Genomic DNA, 24,354 nt, shown 5'->3' with positions numbered 1-24,354 from the left:
AGTCGAGTGATGAATGTTATGAAATTGCATGATGGTAAACGCATTATACAATTATTCCTGTAAATAAATTAAAGAGCGGCCATATGGCACAGGTGGAGTGGACGCCTAAGGCGAGAAGTGGGCTGGGAGTCGCTCAAGCCGGAGCGTTGGTTCGAAGAGCGAGTTATTAATAATCTGCATTCACAAGTCGCACGAGCGCGCCGAACCATCAACTCGCGACGACATTCCACCGCATTGTCCCAACCCGCTCCACTCGTGACACTTTTGTCTACGAACATCGCTATATCACGAACTCTTCAATGTAGACATTATTTACCTCTAACAACCTTCTTTTCTCTACATCGATTAATTAGTGTAACACGATTGATAAGATAGTGGGGAAAGCGATCGCTTTCAATTTCCTCTCGAGGGGCACTCGGCGTAAAGTACGCGTTAAGTGCGGACAATCGGAGATAAAACGTGCGATCCGAAACTTGCCCTTAATCCGGTGATCGAAGATTGCGAGAAAACGTTCTGTCGTAGGGTGGCACGGTCGAGTCGGTCTCATTGTTTGCCAGCTAGCTTCTAATTTGATTGCCGCAGACGGAAGCGAGTTAACGTGGGCGACCGCCCGATTCTTGGACATCTAATTAGTCCTAGGAATCTTTAATACATTCTTTTATGGTTGAGTCAAAAATTTACCATCAATATCCTAATCTAAATGACAATAGTCTTTCCTTGTTAATTTTAAAACCAGTTGACGTATTTAATTTTGTAACATTTATACGTCTGATTGAACAAACCTATAGATTCTTTAATAAAACTTTATTTATCTAGTATAGTTCGGTAGTCACGGTGAATTATTAGCAATTTACAAAGGCAAATTCTCTCAACATCATATATACCCCTTATTAAGAAAAAACCTGATAGGTCGTCGCCACACGCGATGAGAACTCACAGACGTAGCGTCGTTGTCTGTACGATGAGAGGCTTAAATTGATTGTAATGTGAATGGGTTTTCAACAACTATGATTCTACTCAGAAGTGTCTTCTGGCTTTCATTAGGCATTTAAATGGTCATTCCTCTTTGACCGCACTGTATGAGAAATTGTCGCCGATTCGAGTATTTTGCGAATATAATCAACCTTAAAATATATTTACCGCCTTAAGCGCTTTACTTATCTATAGGATCGGTCCGTTTAATATGCTTATTAAATTATGTCGATGCAAAAACCAGAGCCTGCGAACTCGTAGCTTTAGGGAGTAATTAATGGAATGAGCCTTATCCCGACATTTAATCACCGACTTTAATTATCGGTTTATAAGAGAATGTTCACAAATTATTGGCAATAATAATCTGATTTTTCTTTCATGTGATCCAATTTTGTTTATGAACGTAGTAATCCTTACAAAGTCATTGTATATAATCCAAAAATGGTACAAAAAAACATGGAATGGTCAGAATAGTAATAGAATCAGTAAACAAAAGAATCTATTGAAAGCAAATCATTGTTACTGTTGAATTATGATTGGATTCAGGGCTAAATCGTATTGATTAGTGAATAAAATTTGTGAACAACAGCATGGGAGAGTCAGGGATCGTCAACAATCGGAACCAACTTTACATATCAATACTAAATATAACATGCATCATTTACTTAATTACATTTCCTGGCACCAGTAACTATTTTTCTGATACATAGATTCACAACAACTCCATGTTTACTCTTTAACTGTCAATTACGAGTACAAGAAAATAATTGGCATGGAAAACCGAATGAAGTTATCAAGCGCACCGTATATGAAACATACCGTTTCAATTAACATTAACTAACATTTATACCGTTACAAAGTAAAGCAGAGCTTAAGTTGGCTTAATATATAACATTGCTTTTAGCTATATTTCCTCACACATTAAACACCAATTTCTCGTGATATCTAGTGATCTAATCTAAGCACATTGTTCATCGTAATGCATTTTTCATCTGTGAACTTTTGTCCCCAATATAAATTTACCGCCAACCGACATAGGAATCTGTTTAAAAGTGTTAAATCGGTTAATATAATGATGATGGATGCCATGCTGCCCAAACAGCCCACAGCGGGGGTGTTTTCCCCACTATACAAATAAATTATTTTTATTATTAACTAGTGTTCTATCTCTTTCACACCCGAGAAACAGCCAATCAAATCCTCCCTCTTGCACCATTTAATCGAAATCATATTTCTGTTTTGTCATTATGGTGTTTAGAGTTCCTCTCCTTTGTTCCGAATTTCGAATCTTTGGTTTCTTGTTACCAATGCAGCTTTAGTTTTTGTTTTCTTTTTTGATAAGTCATACTTGTTCACATTGGTTAAGAAATATGACCCTTTTAAATAAGCTCGCAACTTGAGTCTCATGTTTGATTAGAGTCTTTGGACAATACATGTGATGACGTCGCCATCTGTCGTCAAGTAGTGGATTTAGCACACACGCTTTAATGTTTACTTGCCAAGCTGCTAGCTACCTATGAATGAAACCTCTGTTTGCTATAAAAAAGTAACAACCGTGTCAAAATCGAATCATATATACTAAAAAAACAATATATGTATGACTTAAAACTTGAGACAGCCGCACATGATTTCTTTCATCATCACAGCTCTACCTGTGGGGTTCACAAAAAACGCGCCAGGTAGCCCATTTGTTTGTTATTAATTCTCGCGTCAAATCTCGTTTTTTCCTGTCCCGACCACTTTAATTCTGTAAGAATATTAATTATAATTATAAACGGGGCTCGTCGCGTTCGTTATAAGGTGCACGAACCTTAAGTTTTGGTCCTAAATTTAAATCTGATCATTTATCATGCGACATTGTCGCTTTTATCTGTTCCCTTTTAGTTATTTATAATGTTGTACTCTTGAGTGGGTGCCTGATGAATTACGTACAACTTGAAGCCTCGCTAACAATAGCATTACTCTTTTTGTTATTTAAAAGTTAATATCGCATCGTACAACTTTTTTGAAGCTATCGCACTTTTTATCAAAAATTACAATTTATTATTACAAAGGCTTTAATAATATTTAGAAACACAAATGAATGAGGTGTTACGGTAAGTGGGCAAACGCGGCAGACACGTCACCAAGCAAATTATCGGAAAACGCCCGAGCACGCTTTCTGAACACGGTAAAGACTAAAAATAATACTTAGCAGTAACTTAGTGATAGTCCGCATACATTACCTGCTACATAATTATGAAACCTGCTTTGATTATGTACCATGGAACATCCTCAAACGGTTTGACCTCTACGATATTTAAACATTTTTTTTAATATTTTTTTTTTACAACTTAAATAATATAAATATTTCATATATTTCTCCCGTCGTAATGCAAATATTCTTAAAACAAATATGAAAACTAAATGTTTTAGTCTACAAGGAAGAAAATGTTTTAAACTATCAATTGTTTCGAGAAGTTTACCTAATTTTAATAGTTTTATGGTAATATTACATTTATGTAGGCTGTATATCCACAATGTGCCATCATTTATCGCCTATCAATATAATTCATACATCCATTACTTACATGCTGGTGGCGATAGAGCCCACATGTTGACAATTTAAATGTTCCAATGTTATTATATTTTATTTCTAAATACATAAAACAATTCATATAAGATTTAGTACCAGCAAAACCAGCCAAGAAGAAAGGAATTGACGAGTTTGGCGATGGTAACGATAGAGACTAAATATTTGGGTCTAAGCCTTGACTAGATCTTTAAAGGTCTAGAACGACGACCTTACACTATTTCGTTTATCACGACAATTTAATTCGTGATCGTGACAAGTTCAAATTGAAGACTTATCGATATCCTCGACTTTAAAAATTTTGAACAATAAAATTAAAATATCACTTAACCTTATTGAAGGTATAAAAAGCTATTGCAAATATTGTGCAATATATTTGATAATATAAATTTCATAAATTATTATCACAAACTTTTATAGTGCATATAAAACAAAATTTTTTGATTACAAAAAAAAATTTCAACCACGAGTAGTACTTCTGAAAAATGTTACCTGGGATCTTTGACGTAAATTTATGGAAAGCTGAGTTTTGACTAAATAAATAAAAGATAGCGAATAAAGCAACACGATACATCTCAAATTGAATATTAGATTGAAATTACGTACAGTGGCTGTCTCTTCGCCCTTTGTTACTCAAATGATACATAAAGCGCGCGCGCATACCAACACAGCAATAAGAATTTTAAATTAGCATTCTTTTTGTGCTCCACACCACCCTAACTTACCCGCGCCCTTTCTTAATAATATGGAGAAATTGAGTTGTTATACACCCTTCGGAGGAGGCGCGGGTGCAGTGGCACACCTCGGAGAAGCCTTTTTGTAATTGAATTTGGATATTCTTTTCCCGTATATAACGACAGGGAGGTGGGACGGCTAGTTCCGCTCACAATATAGACTGGGGTGCAATATCTTGAGACATCGTGACGTTTTCTCGCATCACTACATATATTACGTAGACATCACTTTATTACTGCGACATGAAATTTTATAAAAATCTAAATTTCTGTTTTGTTTACAATGGGGAAAAATATTTCTATATTATATATAATTTTTACAGTATATTTCTTTTAAAATATTTATCGAATTCAGGTGCCCTTATATCCGTAGTGGCCTAAATTTTCTCAATGTTACTATAACAATGGTTTATCTAAATAGGTTCTATTAATTTGATCAGCCTTCCGAGAAGCAACGTTAGCATGATACTGGTATGTAATTAGGTACAGGAGGCTATTAACATCGGCCGTGTACAAACATGGCGGCTGATTGTGGGTTTCGTTTTAATTGCGCACACGCATCTCGATAGCAAGTTAGAGCTCATTGATTACAGGACCAGCAGTATCGTTGAAATCGTGGGAATTTTTATATGCTATCAATTTTTTCGACAAATACTTCACGATAAGTGAAGATACGTCGAGAGATAAGGATATTCTTGATGAGTTAGTTATCATGCGTCTTAAAATTTTTTTTCAATATTCGATTTCTGATAACGCCGTGGAAGTTATAAAAAATATTTAATTTGCGATATTACTAGTTAATTGTTTTTATTACTTGGAAACCATTATGAATAATTATATGAAATGAAATCTATGAATCATTCTAATTATCATTAATGACACATTGTAGCCAATAATTCTTCGTTAATAGTTCTTTAGTAATTCGTGGTCTTCTAAATTATAGTTGTCCAGTATGGCGGATGTCTCCTCATCTTCAGCGGCGCCGGCGCAACCGAAAACCGCATGTCATTGTTTTTTGTGTTACGGCCCCGGGCGCCTTAGGATTCGATATAACCCCGGCCACTAATTAATTATTTCACATGTATCGATCATTAATTATGGACGACGGTCCGACTGATACCCGTTATCTTTTAATGACGCCCGGCAATTTGTCGGTCGTAATTATATCACAAATCGGACTAACAAAAACTGAATATAATGATTTACAATTTTAACACGATCGAGGCATTATCCAACGGAGCCATTAATAGCAGAAAGCATCGAGAACGAATCAATCTTAATCTTGTACAGAAACGTAATCCAGATTTATTTATGACGGAGCTGAGCGTGTGCTATTATACTCGTCTGCGGCAATTTACCTCGGAAATTGTCTTAATCGGTCGCTCAAGGGACTATTTATGTATAATTATTTCCAAATTCGACGCTCCGTTTGATGCCTTTCCGCTCTCTTTGAGGTGGTTCGACAAAAAGTCATCTGTGGTAACAATTAAGCTTGTAAAAAATAGAAATAAGTATCGAAGGGTCTGCAATAATTACAGACGCAAATTGAAGGTTCCTAAGAGCATATTGGTCGTGTGGCGCCTGCCATATTACCTGCAGATACATACAAAACAATACTATTAAAAACCGATTGAAATGAAATTATTGTCTTCTCAAGTAAATTAAATAATTAAATACATCAAATGAACGTAAGGCTGTATAAAGTAAAATTAGACGCTAAATTAATGGGAAAGTTAAATGAGACTTGACTAATCGTCATACATGATTAGCGCTATTCACATTACTGCTTTGTAATTATTTCACATTCGAGTAACTTTACGAATTTGCAGTGTCACTGTTTTTATATGTAAAGACGTTTTAATTATAGCTTTCTCCTGTCGCATGTCTCATATGAAGTGAGGCAATTGAAAGTATTTGCAAATAATTTACTGTCATTAGAACTGCTAAAGATTATTGTTTCATTATGACTTATTTGTGTAATATCTATTTAATCTCCAGTTTGATTCCGTACGTCCATTAAGTGTTCTTATTATATATATATAATCGCACAAAACGTATCTAGAAGTGATGTTTTCTAATACAGCTACGTGCGAGTCGTTTACGGTATAAAATCGTACATTTTTTCTTTTATACAAATCTATGTTATGATTTCCAACATACGATCCTAACACATCTAGTCAGTGTTCCTATCTTCCCATGATTTACTTTAAACGAAGATATCAAGAGTTAATAGACGTTAAAGTAAGTTACATGCCGTATCATATATTTTCCCACGTGTAACAAGATACACATTTTATAAACAGCCGTTTAATCAATCAATAGCAATTTTGCATTGCGAAAATTTCCCTTTGCTTTTGATATACTCGGGATATTTCGACCTTAATATTTTACTATAATATACTTTTACGATGTTTTTTTGTGAAAGAATCAGGTTTTAAGGTAATTATTTAGAATCATTCTGCGGTTTTCTCTCATTCTGAACTAAATGAGGATCTGTATTATAACCGACGATTATTGATGTAGCTTACCGTATGTCTCGTTACTTTTCTTATTACTGTCTGCTTCGGAAATCTTTTATATTATAAATTTTGTACCACTATTGTATTGAATAGAAAAGAGATTGTCGTGAATCAGTATTCCGGTAAATGTAACAAACGATTTTATTATTTTTAAACTTTTAAAATTCACATTTTTCACATTTTGTTGTAGTGTAAATGCTACATAAATAAGATTTATGTGTCAACAAACAATTATTATTGTACAGCATCAGCACAGTGCTCATTCATTCTATCAATGATGTTGTGGGAACCTCATTAATGAATTGAATAGTGCACATCTTCATTATCGAATCTGATTACTATTGTGGAGACTAATCCGATGCGGGCATTTTCTGTGTGCGCGTACGTATGTTCGATACCACGATGCACACACCTAAATACACACACATTAACATTGTATTAATTGCACACGTCACATCTTACATCCTTCTCACACTCGTACGTAATGAGCGGAAATGTGCACCACCACATACGGAATCCTTTGTATGTGTGTTTGTGTTTATCAAGAATTAGTAACGCTGCAAACATCAGGCATTGGCTGAAATTGTAAAAATGTTGATGGGAATCACTGCACGTGTGGCAACATTAAAGTTTTAATATAATCGGCGCCAATATGAATAAAAATGTTAAGGAATTATGGAGCAATTATATATCAGTTATTTAATTAACTTGATATTACTAAGTAATTTTATACAAATGACAAAAGATGAAATAAAACGATGTGAAAAATAATATTGAAATTTTTATTCTTATAAGCATACAAATTTCTTATTAGAATTCTTACAAGTGAAATGAAATGAATGTTTAAAGAAAAAATATATCTCGAAAATTAGTCTATATGTAATTACTCGTTCTTTGCATAATTTCCATTCACATTAGCACACTGAAGTGATCTACAAATTACTGTTGCAAGAAAGAACATAATAATTACAAAGGTAATTAAACCCTTTTCAATGTGGCATTAAACGCCAACGCCAGTACACAAAATGAACCAGTGCGAGTTGTCATTTAGTGACGAAAAATAAATAAGTTTTACACAAGGCATTCCTTTCATATAAAATAACTGTCGTCTGTATAAATATTTACTCTGTTATCAAATTCTGGTGTAATATAATATATCGTTTATAATTTTCAAGGGCCGTTCTCGACCGTTAGGATTGTAAACAAGTAATTGGGCGCGGTTCCCTGTCTGGGAATTAGTGTATAATTCAAGGTTTTCTTAATTGTTAAATAAATACTGATACGCCAAAATATACATATATCTATGTCCTGGACATCCGTTTTACACGAATATTATGTAATACATGAGTATTTATCTTTACATCCTGTCATTCGTTTGTTATTCGGTCATTAGAAAATATGATACATTTATTAGTCAATTATTTAACATGAAATTAATCCTCGACTATAATATAATGTAATTTCATACAGATAATAAGACTGATAATTTTTTAAACATGTTCATTAATATTTAACAGTTCTTGTGTGTCATAACAATGAAGTGTATGCAAATAATAGAAGTGAGTGAATAGAGAATGTAAGTTAAAGATGAGTTTGTTATAAATATAGAACGTGAAATAAAACTAATATTTTTCGGTTTTCGAACACGTTTATAATTATGCTAAAGTGAACGAAACGCTGGGAGTTAAAATTAATTATAACCGCGTAGTGAATCCAAAATATATTTGTTTAATCTCAATGAATACTCGCGAAAAATTTTGACCTCAAAATATAAAAAATATGATTTCATCAATGACTAATATAACTATGGTATTATTTTTAAGTAGGTACAATAAATATTTTTAGGACACGTTATACTGATGTGTATCCGATAAATATTGATAACAGAGATGACGGCTTAATCTCGTATTTTTAACAAATTTCTATTCTAGATTACGAACCAAGTTATCAATGTATATGTATTTAACACTCATAATTCTAATGATATCGACTTTAAGGAAGAAATTCGAATGTTATCAAAAATAAGATTACTGAAAGCTAAATTTGTGGGGTTCGTATAATATTGGTTGCTTAATTGTAAAAATGTCACTTCTGACAGCGATGACAACCTGTCATTCGGATAAATTGATCACAGTTGTTTGCGCAAATACAAAGTTAGATAAGTGTCTATTATCAACCATTTTAATTTGGAGAGGCAATACATTTCATAAGTTTCAAGCCAACGAACGTTTTTTCGGAAATCAACGGCTAGTTTAAAATTAATCTTAGAAAAAAATCGTCTTGATATGATTATAAAAAAAACTAGATACTTAACGTATCAAGAACATTCGTTTCCGTTTTGCATTGCATAGCATTGCAGCATACAATTCTCGTATTGAATAGTTACTTTTATTTATATTCTATTGAAACTATCCGTGAGAAGACCGTTTTTATTACAACAAAACTCGTGCAACAGTTAACAGTATGACTATATCATGTTTGTTTAATTTGTTAAAATTAAAAATTTTATTAAAATATTCTAATGTATTTTTTCTTATAGGAGAGCATGTGATGCCGGCCTTTGACGCCCGGCGCCATGCCTACGCCGCTGCAGCCCGGCGGCCCCGCTAGCGGCCCGCCTCCGGAGCGTAAGCGGCGCCGCAAACGCGACGACCCACAAAGTTCCGCCGCCCTTGAACCTGACGAAGACGACGGCGAAATGAGCCCTGAGGAAGAGCCGCGCAATACTCCCGCTGCTCCTGCAGCACCCACACCCGCGCCATCGTCTGCGCCTGCACCTACATCACCTCCTGCCGCACCAGACGCAGTTGATCTTACTTCACGTCGAGATTCACCACCACTATCGTCTGATGTAGAACATTTTGATGGTAAAATCGTTTACAATCCTGATGGATCTGCATACATTATCGAGGACCCAGAAATATCAGAAGGTGAAACGAGTCTTCCTGACTTACCTAAAATAGAACCCGGTTGCATAGTGGATAGCAGAGAAAGCAATATCACAGAGAGGCAGCTTGAGTTTCCACAAATTGCAAGTGCATTCTACGTGTCCAGAAATCCTTCCTTGTACGGTGCTTTGTACGGAAGATTAGCAGCTGAAAGAGCGCGCGCAAGGCCGGATGCTCCGGTTATGCATAGTTACAGAGTGTTCAGTTTTCGTGGAGGAAAAGACGCTCCTAGATCTTCATCTCCAGTGCCAGAATGCCCTGTTAGTGTGCCGGTTAAACCGATTCTTATGTGTTTTATATGTAAATTGAGTTTTGGTTATGCCAAATCTTTTGTGGCACATGCCCAATCGGATCACAGTTTATCACTGCTTGATTCCGAAAGAGACGCTTTATCAAGAGAAAACGCTTCAGCGATTATCCAGTGTGTAGGAAAAGACAAAGAAGCTTTGGTATCATTTTTAGAACCTCTAGGTTCGGCTGCGCCACGAGCTTCTGTTTCTGGGAGCCCTGCAAATATATCTGAATTATCAAGTCCTTCTATTGACAAGTTACAAGATAACATGACTACAGAAAGAGAAAATGATTTATCGTTACCCAATGGCTCGTGTGATGACAGACGGCCAAGTCCACCTACCTGGAGGCCGCCAAGATCATTGGCTGAATCATTGATGCCACAACATTCCATGATCTCAGTTGCTCATCCACATACTATAAACGCTTCAATACAATCACGTGCTAGCCCTAACTCTTCGCCACCTTTTCAAGCTGCACCCCCAGCTTTTCTGTCTGGAACAACGATAGGAGTATGTCCTGACCATCTAGGAGGACGACCATCTGGTGCAGATTGTCCAAAATGTGAGCTTATCTTAAATTCTGGAAGGTTAGGTGGTCCATTAGCAGGAATGCATAGCAGAAATTCTTGTAAAACCCTAAAATGTCCAAAATGTAACTGGCATTACAAGTATCAAGAAACGCTAGAAATACATATGAAAGAAAAACATCCAGAAGCAGAAACAAGCTGTATTTATTGTATTGCTGGTCAGCCTCATCCACGATTAGCACGGGGAGAAACTTATACATGTGGATACAAACCATACAGATGTGAAGTCTGTAACTACTCTACTACTACAAAAGGAAACCTGAGCATACATATGCAATCAGATAAACATTTAAATAATATGCAAGAGTTACAAAATGGAGGCAACCCTGGAGAAGGAAATTTACCACCAGCCCAACATACACCACCAGGTGCCCATAAGCCTCCACTGCCACATCATTCGCCATTGGGACAAAAACCAAAACCGACATTTAGGTGTGACGTATGTAACTATGAAACAAACGTTGCACGAAATTTAAGAATACATATGACATCCGAAAAGCATACACATAACATGCTTGTACTACAACAAAATGTAAAACACATGCAAACGCTATCTGCTTTACATCACAGGCAACAGAGTCAGCAACAGCTGGAGAACTTGTTACATTTTCATGGCGGTGATGCGCCTCCACCAAATCCTGAGGCAGCTTTAGCTGATATGGCATACAATCAAGCCCTTATGATTCAACTAATGACTGGTGGACCTGGGCCTTCGCCCCCAGAATTAGGTGCCCATCTTGACGTTGGGTTGAATCCAGAGGCCATGGAACCTCCACCAGAGCCGGCAGATCCAGAACCTGAAAGAACATTTCACTGTTGTATTTGCAATTGTTTTTCAACCGATTCTTTAGAAGCCCTGGGCCATCATTTAGCTCAAGATCGCACAAAAATCAGAGAACAAGAAATATTGGCCCTAGTTGCTGGACATTACGTATGTAAATTATGCACATACAAAACTAATTTGAAAGCAAACTTCCAATTGCATTGCAAGACAGACAAGCATCTTCAAAGGCTACAGCATGTGAACCATGTGAAAGAAGGTGGACCCCGAAATGAATGGAAACTGAAGTTTTGTGGTGGAGTCGGTACTGGAGGAGCTGGAGTAGGTGGTGTTCAAGTCAGATGTTGTGCTTGTGATTATTACACAAATTCTGCTCATAAATTACAATTACATGCCGCTGGAGCTAGACACGAAGCAGCTGCATTGTTATTACGTCATCTTAGAGAATGCGCTTCAAGAATACCCCGTGAACGTCCTCGTGTATATCGTTGTGCACTTTGTGGGTTCAATGCTCCCCACAGACTACCACTTCTACAACACGTGCGTTCTGTGAAACATTTACAAATGGAACAAATTCATCAACTTCAACGTCGCTCCGAGGGCAAAGATCCAACTCCTGATGTAGCTGAACTCTTCCAAGTTATTCCTCAACCTCCAGAGCTGCCCTACGATCAACAAGATAATGGTAAGCATATATTTATTGATTGACAATTACCATTAATCTTCATCATTTAACTTACCTTCATGATTTTTACAACACAAGTTCGGTTTACGCTTTTTTCTGTATACTAAATTTGTAATAAGGAAATAAGCACTCGTGTTTGCACCTAATGCTTTTCCAACCGTGACTCGTCTATTGTTATAATCATTGTGATTTAACTTCCTCGAAGCATTGTCTCCTTCATTTGATAGGTTGAAGTGCTAATTACATCTAAGATAGGAGCAAAAAATTATATCTGCAAAAAATAAAATGGTATAGGTACTATCGTTACAATGTTGAAATTAGAATAGAATTATTTATGGTTTAATTCTTATAATCAAAAGTTATTTTTTAACTTAACTCCATTTATTTAGTCGTAAATAAAAAAAATATGAGAATGTAGGGAATTTACGGTTGATATTAAGGCGATATATGTAGGTACGAAGTTACTATAGGAGGCGCGTGCGCTTCTTCGAAAAAACTGTTATCTTTATACAGGATGGTATATTGCTATATATAAAGGATTCTAATAATATTTTAAGAATTAATTTAATTAAATTGAACAATATTGGTGTATATATACCTATAAAAATATAGGTATATATTCCAAGTTCTACTGTAATATTATTACTTTCATATTCATACAGAGCCACTTTTTAAAGTTCCATAAATAATTGTTTCTGTTCAATTTATATTATAATTTAACAATTTTTTGAACTGTAGATAAGTTAACATGTCTCTTCATGTCTGGCGTGTATGTCATTCGAAAGGCAATCTCCATTTAAAGAGATGAGCACTTAGCAAGGAATTCGTAATCACAATAATGAGATAATTACACACAGACCAAAATTTAATTTAATGCGCGCAACATTAGAACAGGTTTCTTTAATAACGTACGCCTTACACGGTGTCGCCACAGTAAAACTCAGTCATTGGTTGGAGGCGACTCCGCCCCACGAGCGACGGAGACGGAAAGAAGATTTGAATTGAGAACGCGAATTTTCCATAAGTACCGCACGCGGGACAATGACTCGTATTACGTATGTGGACTTCGAGCATTAAGGATGATTGCCCCCTTGTGATGAGGCTGCCGCATCATCACACAATGTCACCGTTAGTATTGACCGATACTTCTTCGTAGCGAGGTGAATGTGTCAACGGAGAACACCATAATGCTCAAGCTCTAACACCATTATGCTTATAATTTATCATCTTATGTCCATTGAAAATTTACTTAAAACCCATGTTATAAATTCCGACTGGAATGCCCTTCCACCTAAACATTTAAAAGAAAATTAAATTAAATATGAAAGTAATAAATTTATGACGAGTAACATGTTTTAATCCAGAAATCCCTTGCAGTTAACGAAGTTATGTTAAAAGTAACGACAAAGAAAATGTTCCCTCGCGATATTTATAAATTACTTAAGGAAGTTCAACAAAAATACTTTATACAAAAGCAGCAATAAAACATTAATTACTATTCTTTATGCTAATACCTTAACTGTCAAGATGTATTTTACGAAATGATAAAATTTTCAAGTAAATTTTGTTTCACAATTGCAAAATATAAACAAAAAAATAATCCAAAGCCGTCAGATATCACACCCCCTTGCATTATGTCGTAAGCGTTAGACAATAGAATAAATTAAAATATCTTATTCTTTTGCTAACGCCACATTGTAAATTTTTGACCTAAATCTCCTAAAGGAATTTCACTGCACAATACTTACTTTACGACACTATAACGATGTGGTGTTTCCTTAGAAAAGACCCTTTGTTCATTGACAAAAAGCTTTGTAGATGGTATTCGTAGTCCATCTACCTGGTTATTGTTCTACGCTCCTACCAGACTTAGGGACGGCTATTTGACAGTTATACATGTTAGTGACAATTTATAATTTTAGAATGGTTGCATATCGTATTTTATTTGGCGATCAAATGGATTGATTTCATTGTGTAAGCAAACTTATATATTTAACAAATCTCTATTTTCAATATATTTTTATACAACATAATATACAAGTCATACTTAGACGACAGGAAGAATCATGGTCTGCCAACGTAATTATATGTTCCCTGGTCAGTTTTGTTCATATGGGGTCAGTACTTTGATTATTATTATGATGGGATTTACTTATCCCTCTCCCCTTCATTAGTTGTAACGGTTTTAACTGCTTAAAACTAAGAAACAGGTTTCACAGCAGGGGACAGACTGGTTTCAGCTGTGACCGACTGTGAGATAATTTTTAACTTTTAATTAGTGTAAAACCTAATGCGTATTCTCAAACTCCCTGTACAAGATGTTTATTATTAGAAAATTAAGTTTCTCCAAGACTTCCCCATTACGAAGTATTTACCACGCAAATTATTCGAATACATATTTTACTTTTTCTATATCTGTTCCTTGTTGTATAAACCTTATCAATCTTTAAATAAAATGTTGTCTTTCAGTTAAAAATTGCTAACTAAATCTGCTTTATTATATTTTTAAAAGAAGGTAGCTCCTTACTATTCCTTGAAATGAAAATTTTGATAAAGGAATTGCATTTACTAACAAAGAAATAAATAATATTCCGAAAAAAATATATATAATTGTAACGTTACTTTAGTTAATCTTAAGCTTCTTGCACCAGTTGTTTCTTTTACTTTCCTTATTTGAGCGTAAACAATGCGGGCCAACTTTTTTCACACGCCAAAGCGGACATGTCCCTGGTCAAATAATAATTGCACACACACACATCTTTTAACTACCTATAGTTCTCTCGCTCACACTCATCGTCACGTATGTCGATCAGTCAAATGCATTTGATCCGATGCGAAGCGAAATATTCGAAACCTTTTGTAATAATGAACAATGATTGTTTGCTCGTCCTGTATCTCCTTTGTGTGCAAAATTACAATATACTTGTTATGTTACCATTAATACATCTATGAATGTGTGAGTGTACGGGATGGATAGAACTTCACCTTTGTCTTGCCGAGATGCTGCAAACAAAACGAGTCTAATAATATAAAGGAGAAGAATTTTATTTTTAAATTCAGAATGTAACAAATGCTTGAGCCGAACAATAGTTAGCTTCATTTATAGAAATAATCTTTTTTGCAGATAAATCTCACGTACACGTAGGTAGTTATTGTATGTAACTAATATATTAATACACTTTACTGATGGTTATCCATTCTGATTAAGATTTTGTAATATGATGTTCGTCAAATGTTCATAATATATTGTATTGTTAAAATATTTAGGTACTTATTTTATTGTTTTTACACTTTAATACAAACTGCCTTTTCATTGTTAACAGATGTTAAGGAGCCAGTTGACCAAAAGCCGGAACTGACACAAGAACAGAAAATGATGCGATTTTTAGAACAACACCAACAACAGCAGCACCTGCAGCAGCAACAAACACAGCCTATACAACAACAATCTCAACAGACTGTTATCGATAAAGAAGAAGAACAAGATGTTTCAGGTCAACATACCTGTCCTTACTGCAATTTTAGCTGTGGAAGCGAAAGTAAACTAACTGTCCATGTTAATTCTGTACATGGTGATACTGCACGTCATTTTATTTGCCCACTGTGTCAAGATGCATTTAAAGACAGACCATCTCTCGAGAGGCATGTAATGCAAATCCACTCTGTAAACTCGGAAGGATTACAACGTCTTCTATTACTGGTTGACCAAAGTCATTGGCTTAATGGTGGAACGCAACCACAGAGAGACGAATCGCGACAGAATGAAGAAAATGAAAGAGAAATTTCATCGCCTCGCTCTGAAGGGAGCGTAGACGGAGAAACTGAACGATGTTTAACATGTAATCGCACATTCCGCAACGTCGATGAATTGTGTCAACATCAGAACGAATCTGGCCACCTAGAATTGAAACAAACTCCCCAAGGTCCGGGATATGTATGTTGGAAAAAGGGATGCAACAGATATTTTGATTCTGCTCATGCATTACAAAATCACTTTAGAGAAGCTCATGCACGTAATTCAATTGCAAACATGTCAGTATCGGAAAAACATGTATATAAATATCGCTGCAATCAGTGTAGCTTGGCCTTTAAAACGGTAGAAAAGCTGCAATTACATTCCCAGTACCATGTCATTCGTGATGCTACTAAATGTGTTTTGTGTGGGCGGAGTTTTAGATCCATTTTAGCTCTTCAAAAACATGTTGAGACTTCGCACCCTGAACTTTCAGAGGAGGAATTAAATGCTTTCAAGCGTAGTCTAGCTTCAAATCCATTATTACAAAGTAACCAAGGAGTTGCTTTAGACGCCACCACTGTAGATTTGTTACGTAAGGAGTCACTCAGAACCCCAGAAGATGAGCTTGGTGAAATCGAAGACAGGGATTCAAGTGCTACTGCTGCTGATGAATCTGGCCACAATGACGCCGAAAACTCAGATGATTCAATTATTTATAAAGACCAACAATTTCTTGAAGACTACCTTAATTCTCAAGCGATGGCTGAAGATTCTTATAATGATCCTAACAGAAAATATAAATGTCATCGCTGCAAAGTTGCTTTTACTCGACAATCCTATTTGACTGCTCATAATAAGACCCTTCTGCATAGAAAAGGCGAAAAATTAACCTACCCTATGGAGAAATATCTTGACCCTAACAGACCCTTTAAATGTGACGTATGTAAAGAATCTTTTACTCAGAAAAATATATTACTTGTTCATTATAACAGTGTGAGCCATTTGCATAAACTCAAGCGCGCTATGCAAGAGCAACAAAATAATAATAATCCTCCAGTTTCGCCAAGCGCAGGTACAGCGCCCTCGAATTTAACTTTAACACCTAAAAGTACCTCCAGCGAAGAAGACGATCGTAAACGATATAAATGTAACATATGCAAAGTTGCATACACCCAAGGCAGCACCCTAGATATACACATGAGATCGGTATTACATCAAACTCGAGCTGGCAAACTACAAGAGTTAGCAGCCGCTGGTCACGTGGACTTATCTCGGCCCTTAGTAGAACAACCGGACAGAAACGACCCCGCTAAAATTTTACAAGACGTTTTGTCGCCAAAAAATACATCCCCTTCATCTACTAGCAGCGGGGGGCCTCGCTCTTCACCCCCCGCACGCCCAGGTAGTCCGCGATCCCCTCGCACAGGTAGCGCCTCGTGCGAGCGTTGCCACGCGTCATTCCCAACTGGGGAGTTACTCGACGCACACCGTGCAACCTCATGCCCGTTTGGAGATGCGCGGGCTCATTCGCCGCTCGGTGACGCAGAGGCAGCCGCTTTAGACGAGATGGTAGCCAAGGGCAATCCGCCCAAACGAAACTCACAAATGTATAAGCAACTCTTAGAAACATTTGGATTCGACCTCGTGATGCAGTATAATGAAAATCAGCGGCGCAAATTGCAAGAGGAACGTGAAATGGCACGTGTACCTAGTCCTCCCCCTCCCCCTCCGGAAGAGAAACCTCCCGATGGAGAGATAAAATCGACGTGTCAACATTGTAACAAGGAGTTTTCTAGTGTGTTTGTTTTAAAGACTCATTGTGAAGAAGTGCATAAGGACAAAGTACCACTTGAATTTCTAGAACAGTTCGCAGAACAGTTTAAATCAGAATATGAAAGGAAATCTGGTGCACCGAACTCACCACGTGCTGCCTCCCCAGCACCTCAAGGCGACCGGTCACCATCACCTCGCGGTGATAACAGTAGCAACTTCAACGATAGTGCTAATGGTCAGGGTGAGGCTCAAGCCGGTGCCTTATTGGCAGCTCAAATGCAAGAAATGCAGGCTGCCTTAAATATGATACAGCTACAGCAACTCGGTCAACTTCATCCTATGATGGCTCAAATGTTATCCCTGGGTCTTCCACTGGGCTTGAACATGAGTGCTTTGGCTGCTATGAACCTGCAGCCTCCACTGGTTTCCCTGATGCTTCCTCCGCCACCCTTCGACGCCATGCCTTTTTCACACGATGCTCAATTAAAACAACAGCAGCTGTTGCAGCAACAGCAGCAGGTTAGTGATGATGTAAGCAAAACAAATTAAAACTTTTATTATATTTATAAATAGAAATTAATTTAAATACTAATCTCAATTCATAGGTTGCTTGTCTAAAGTATATTTTAAACGTTGAATTAATTATTAATATGAATACATCAGTAATAGCTTAAATTAGTTAATAGTCAATAGCCTTGAAAATAAAATGAATTGAGTTTAGTTCAATTTATTTAAACTTACAAAAATAGATATCGTGTTATGGTATTCCATTATGTTTTTATTTTTTTTTAATTTACAACAACATTAAACAATGACACCTACTCAAGAGGCTTACTTTACAATTTAAATTCAGTCTAGCTATACATTTTAATAAAAGCTACTTATATTAGCGACCAAAAAATACTTTCAGTACAGATTCATTTTCAAAACAATTTCAATTTGTAACTACTGTATAATTTTTTTAAAAATTAAGTAATATTTAAATACTAAAGTAGTATCTTTTCATAGAATTTCCTTGCTTGCCAGTTAAATATATCATACATTAAAATTAACTTTCAAAAAACGTGTACTTATTTAGAGCTCGTAAAAACAGAAGCATAATTTCAAACACTATTAGAGCATTGCCCAGTAAATTCAATCGAAGGCAAGGAGTATAATCTACATTGTTAGATAAGCGTCAGTTATCTGTTTGTACAGAGCTACAGAGGGTTCATTGTTAACTTTCTTAGGGGCGAAGTATTATTATTTCATAATACATAGTGTGCTCGTTACTTCTCATTACCTGAAATAGCATAGCAAGCTACTAGGTCATGTTGCACTATTTAGTTTGATAATTATTTTTTTTAAACTCACTTTTTTTTCAAAATGATGTTTAGTGTGCCTAGATATTAAATAATATGTATTTTACAGGCAAATGCTGCAGCTGGTCAAAAACGCGCTCGTACTCGTATTACTGACGAGCAATTGAAAATTTTACGCTCTCACTTTGACATCAACAACTCACCAAGTGATGAAGCTATTGCTAAAATGGCCAAACAATCTGGACTTGCTACTAAGGTTATCAAGCATTGGTTCAGAAACACTCTGTTTAAAGAACGTCAACGTAATAAAGATTCACCATACAACTTCAATAATCCACCGTCAACGACACTTAATCTAGAAGAATATGAAAAGACTGGGGAAGCTAAAGTGACTCCTTTAGATTCCTCGGCCAGCTCTGATGAAGGAAAACCACCGCCTGAAAAAAAAGCAAAAACTGAAGACATGACTGCTTTGAACATGAGTCATCAACATGAAGTAAAATCCGAACCAAATGATGAACCTACTATGGAAGAGAAATACAACTCATATGATGATCGCCATCAAGAAGATAGAAGTTTTAATTTTCCTCAAGTTCCTCAGAGCCCAGCATTAAGTACAGCTGAAGTTGTACAAAATATGTCACGACCGCAGACACCTACACATATATCATTGAATTCTTTGATTCAATCGCAACTTGACTCTATACCGGCAACAAGCATACCCCAGCCACCTCATCCATCTATGCTACCACCGAAGTTGAATCCGAATTTCACGTCCCCAAACTCCGCGCCCCCGAACGTCCTACCTTTGACCCCAAATCGCAGCCTAAGCCCTGGCAGGGTTCCGGCCGATTTCGGACTTTCCGGGGGCAACTCGAATGGATCCAACAGCTCGGGGTCTTCTGGCAAACGCGCCAACAGAACTAGATTTACTGACTACCAAATCAAAGTTTTACAAGAATTTTTTGAAAATAACGCATACCCAAAGGATGATGACCTAGAATACCTGTCAAAACTACTAGGATTAAGTCCTAGGGTAATCGTAGTATGGTTTCAAAACGCACGTCAAAAAGCTAGAAAGGTATACGAAAACCAGCCCGCAGCCGATCCACCAGCTGGATCAATGGATGACGCTAATAGATTTCAAAGAACACCTGGCTTGAACTACCAATGTAAGAAGTGCCAACTTGTATTTCAGAGATATTATGAACTAATAAGACATCAAAAGACTCATTGTTTTAAGGAAGAGGATGCGAAACGATCAGCGCAGGCGCAGGCGGCTGCTGCTCAAGTGGCTGCTACCCTTAGCAGCGAAGACTCTAATTCAAGTACCGTAGAACACCACGTTCCGCATGTGCCAGTATCACCGGCACCACCTCGAACTCCTACGCCTGCAGCCCCAAATTATCCAGTATCCCCGGCCCCTACAACTCCTCACACACCTGTCACTCCTCTCACTCACCAACCGAGAGAAGAAAAAGATGGAAATTTTCAGTGTGATAAATGTAACTTAGTCTTCCCACGATTCGATCTTTGGCGGGAACATCAATTAGTTCATATTATGAACCCTAATTTATTTCCTTCCTATCCACCAGATTCCCCTTTTGGAATCTTACAACAACATGCTCAGCTACAACAACTCAATGCTTCACTCACGAATGATGAATCACGCCATCCTCTGGTAGCAGCACTCAACCAACAAGTAGCGAAGAGAAAATTTGATGAATTTGAAGAATCTGAAACTGGTGAACAACCAAAAGATAAGCGACTTAGGACCACCATACTACCTGAACAATTGGATTATCTCTATCAGAAGTACCAAATAGAATCCAATCCATCACGAAAAATGTTAGAAAATATTGCTCGTGAAGTTGGATTAAAAAAAAGAGTGGTACAAGTTTGGTTCCAAAATACGCGAGCAAGAGAAAGAAAAGGGCAATTTCGGGCTCATGCACAAGTAATAAATAAGCGTTGTCCATTTTGTCCGGCTCTATTCAAAGTTAAGAGTGCTTTAGAAAGCCATTTAAGCACTAAACACGCCGACCAGTGCGCACGAGGGGAAATCAACGTTGACGCTCTACCGGACGAAGAACTTAGTACAGAGTCAACACCAAGTTTTGGTTCGCAACAAAGTGATAGACAGCAAAATTTTTCCCAAGCGGGGGCTCCCATGTTGCCCCCTATTTTTCCACCTTTTCACTCAGACATGGAGAAGTTTATCAAACAGTACAGTGAAGAATCAATGAAACGATATGTCAGTGAGCTTCAAGCACACGCAGCAGCTCAACAGAATGGTAATAGTAATGAAATCTCTGAGCAACGTGAACATGGAAAATCGGAAATACCACTAGATCTAAGTAAACCCGTCGACTTATCACGTCCAGGATCAGATGCTGATGAACGATCTGATACCGCATCCGAAACTATGGAGTTTTATGAGGAAGATGAACCTACGTCACCTATAGCCGGTCAACAGCATACGCCGAGACCTCCTGGTAAACGATTTCGTACTCAAATGTCTTCAGTTCAAGTCAAAATAATGAAATCATTATTTAGCGACTATAAAACTCCTACAATGGCCGAGTGCGAAGCACTTGGTCGAGAAATCGGCTTACCAAAGCGAGTAGTTCAAGTATGGTTCCAAAATGCTAGAGCCAAGGAGAAGAAAGCGCGTCTTGCAGCAGGATTAGCTGAAGTATCTGATGCGCAACCACCAGAAGAATGTCGAGTATGTGACTTTAAATACAGTCATAAGTATTCGGTACAGGACCACGTGTTCACACGAGGGCACATCGCTGCGGTGCGCGCTCGATTAGAGAGCAGCGCAGGCAGCGGAGAGGACAGCACGCTTGCGTTAATGCAGATGGCGGCGCGACTGGAGAGCGGCCTTGGGGGCGAGCTGCATAACGCATTTCTGCGGCCACAACTCGCCGGCAACGGTGAGTGTACAACTTGACCGTGGTCGACGTCGTCTAGTGTGTAACAACACTACACGACATCGGACATCCCTATGTTAGAGCATCGCAACAGCGAGCCTCGCGTACTTTAGAATACCTGTTTAATGTTTATAGTTCTTCACTTGTAGAACCAAACCAACCACGGTGTAAAGTTCGTATAGTGTCGTTACAGTCGTTGATCTATTTTCCTACTAGTGAGTCCTTTTTGTAAATAATTTTAGGTGTTACGATATCGCTACGTAATTATTATGTGATGTTAATTTTCAATATTTGTGGCTTTGCTATGTGAATTTGTTGAAGTAATGTCGCGTTTGTTATGAATGTTTAACGAAATAATATTTCACTATTCGAGTGACAAAGCATAATAACGGAGGTTATTATTTGTAACATACGTTTAAATAATACTGTCTTGTCATCTTAGTAGTTAATATGTATTCGGTCTTTGTTTTTACTGTTGGAGTGATCGCGAGTGTTGGTGAGGAGCGCGGGAGGCGTGTCGGTCGGCGGTGGGCCGGTGGACGTCCCTCTCTTAGTTGCCGCTATTTAAATGCAAACGAACACAACAATGGTAGGAGTTAGGACGCGTGAAGGACGTCGTATATCTAATGAGACCGATCTGGCGCACATGCATTCTCTCCACATGAATAATCAATTATTTAAATGACGCCAATCAAAAGACTTTCTTGGAAATTCTTGATGACAATTGTTTCTTTATTCTCATTACTTCTAATAAATTCATTAATTCGACGTATTGAAATTAAACATCACATAGTAATACGACTGACGATCTAGTAATCTGTTGCATAATATTATTCTTCCTAGTTGTTCATATTTAAAACTCCTATTAGGTTTTAGAGACTTGTCGTTTGTTGTAGGATTGTAATGAAAACCAAATTATATATTGTAGAGAATTTAAAACATTTAGTTATTATGTAAAGTCAAAGCGAAGCCTGAAGTCTTTATTACTATTTAAATAAGGTGCCTTGTAGGATCCAAGTGTTTTGTAAATTATTTCCCACAACTCCACTGTAAATAAATACTTCATCATGTAAAAGTATACTATTAGCGTTTAATGTTACTTCGGTGTAAAATTTATCTCGAACCGTGGCCTGTTCGCTCTGCGTTCTACGATGAGTAGTATGCACTATAGATAGATAGATTTAATAAATATATTGTTCGTTTGATAGAGGCATCTTAAAACTTGTGATATAACTGTATCTAATTAGTTTACTACACAAATTTTCTGGAAAGGGAACAAAATGAATACAGACATAACATAGAGACCCTGTCGCGTTTTACATAATAATGAATTCGTCTGTGGGGTCGCAAGCTGCATTTTTTGATAATCTACAACATTTACATAAGAGTGGTTGAAAATTGGGGACTTGGGCGATATGCAAATATTTTCTTGAAATTTAAATGTTCCGCACATAGAGCTCGTGCGCCGCCTCCGGTATCAAACAACCGCGCACGCGCTGCGGGTGACGCCGTTCTATTTCTATTTATTATGTGAAAACCTACCTCCCGTCTTACGTGCCAAGATACTTTCGTATTACGCTTTCAAATGCAAATACATATTGCACTTTGATAACAATATATTTAACATTTGATCCACGCACTATTTACAGGTACTGATTTATTTGCATATCGCTGTATTATTTTTTTATTTATCCTTTTTGTTATGTTTGTATTTATTTTTGTTCTTTAGTTTTTTATTTTTTATTTTTATTTGTTTCGTTTAGTTTATATGTACAAGGTATGTCAGTGAGTAGACTGCCCTGACATTGAAATTGCCTCCAATGCGACTTCCAATAACTTTATATTAATTTGTATTATTTAAGTTTACCTAATTATATGCAATCTGCATTTACTGTTATTCAGATGATATTTTTCGAATAGTTTTAAAAGTGAAGTCTTGTGCCAGCCAGTGAAAAATATCTTTAGTAAACGATAAAAATTATCGTTGTTTACTATAGAGATGGAAAAAATCTTGTAAACTGAATAGTATTATTATAATTATCTACAGTTATTATATTTTGCCGAATTCGTTGAAATAAATGCAATATTTATATTATTGATTTATGTTTTTTTTTTCTTTTTTGTTTCCTTGGTTCCTTTATCCTGAGTTTTTATTTATATTATTATTTACACAAAGGCTCGACAGAGTCTTGTTTTTTAGGTTTCATTTAAGGCGATATCCAGCTAAGCATTAGAAAGGTAAAACCAGAAAAGGTAGATGTGACGAGTGCAGTTCTTTATATTTAAGAAATACCTGACACTTTAAAACAAAGACAAAGTTGTTCCTTAAACGTAATTATACAAATTCTATACGAAAAAGTTGTTTACTCTAAGCCCCCATGGGTGGCTGTTATTGTTTTAATACTTTAAAATCATTTTCAAAATAGATTTCTATTCTATAAAAGTAACTTAAACTTGTATTATTTTTAATGTATTGAGGCTAGTGTTGGTAGGTAGGTATTGAAAAATAATAATAGT

General features: G+C 36.6%; 1 protein-coding gene across 2 annotated transcripts in view; it reads left to right on the top strand.

The window, feature by feature from the left end:
* Positions 1 to 23,936, top strand: part of LOC116772342 (zinc finger homeobox protein 3) — a 37,932-nt gene extending 13,996 nt beyond the window's left edge. The window contains exons 2-4 of one of the 2 annotated variants that reach the window (XM_032664496.2): positions 9,337 to 12,091; positions 15,415 to 18,119; positions 19,011 to 23,936. In XM_032664496.2, the coding sequence (XP_032520387.2) occupies positions 9,373 to 12,091; positions 15,415 to 18,119; positions 19,011 to 21,857 (8,271 nt within the window). In that variant the 5' untranslated portion in view covers positions 9,337 to 9,372 and the 3' untranslated portion in view covers positions 21,858 to 23,936. Of the gene's footprint in view, positions 1 to 9,336; positions 12,092 to 15,414; positions 18,132 to 19,010 lie in introns of both variants that reach the window. The other variant, XM_032664497.2, reaches the window with a different exon arrangement.
* The last annotated feature ends 418 nt before the right edge of the window (positions 23,937 to 24,354 follow it).

The sequence above is a fragment of the Danaus plexippus genome, chromosome 12 (genome assembly GCF_018135715.1).
Source record: "Danaus plexippus chromosome 12, MEX_DaPlex, whole genome shotgun sequence".
NCBI classification, from domain to species: domain Eukaryota; kingdom Metazoa; phylum Arthropoda; class Insecta; order Lepidoptera; family Nymphalidae; genus Danaus; species Danaus plexippus.
The sequence above is the reverse complement of the archived record's forward strand: the minus strand, read 5'-3'. Positions and strand labels throughout refer to the sequence as shown.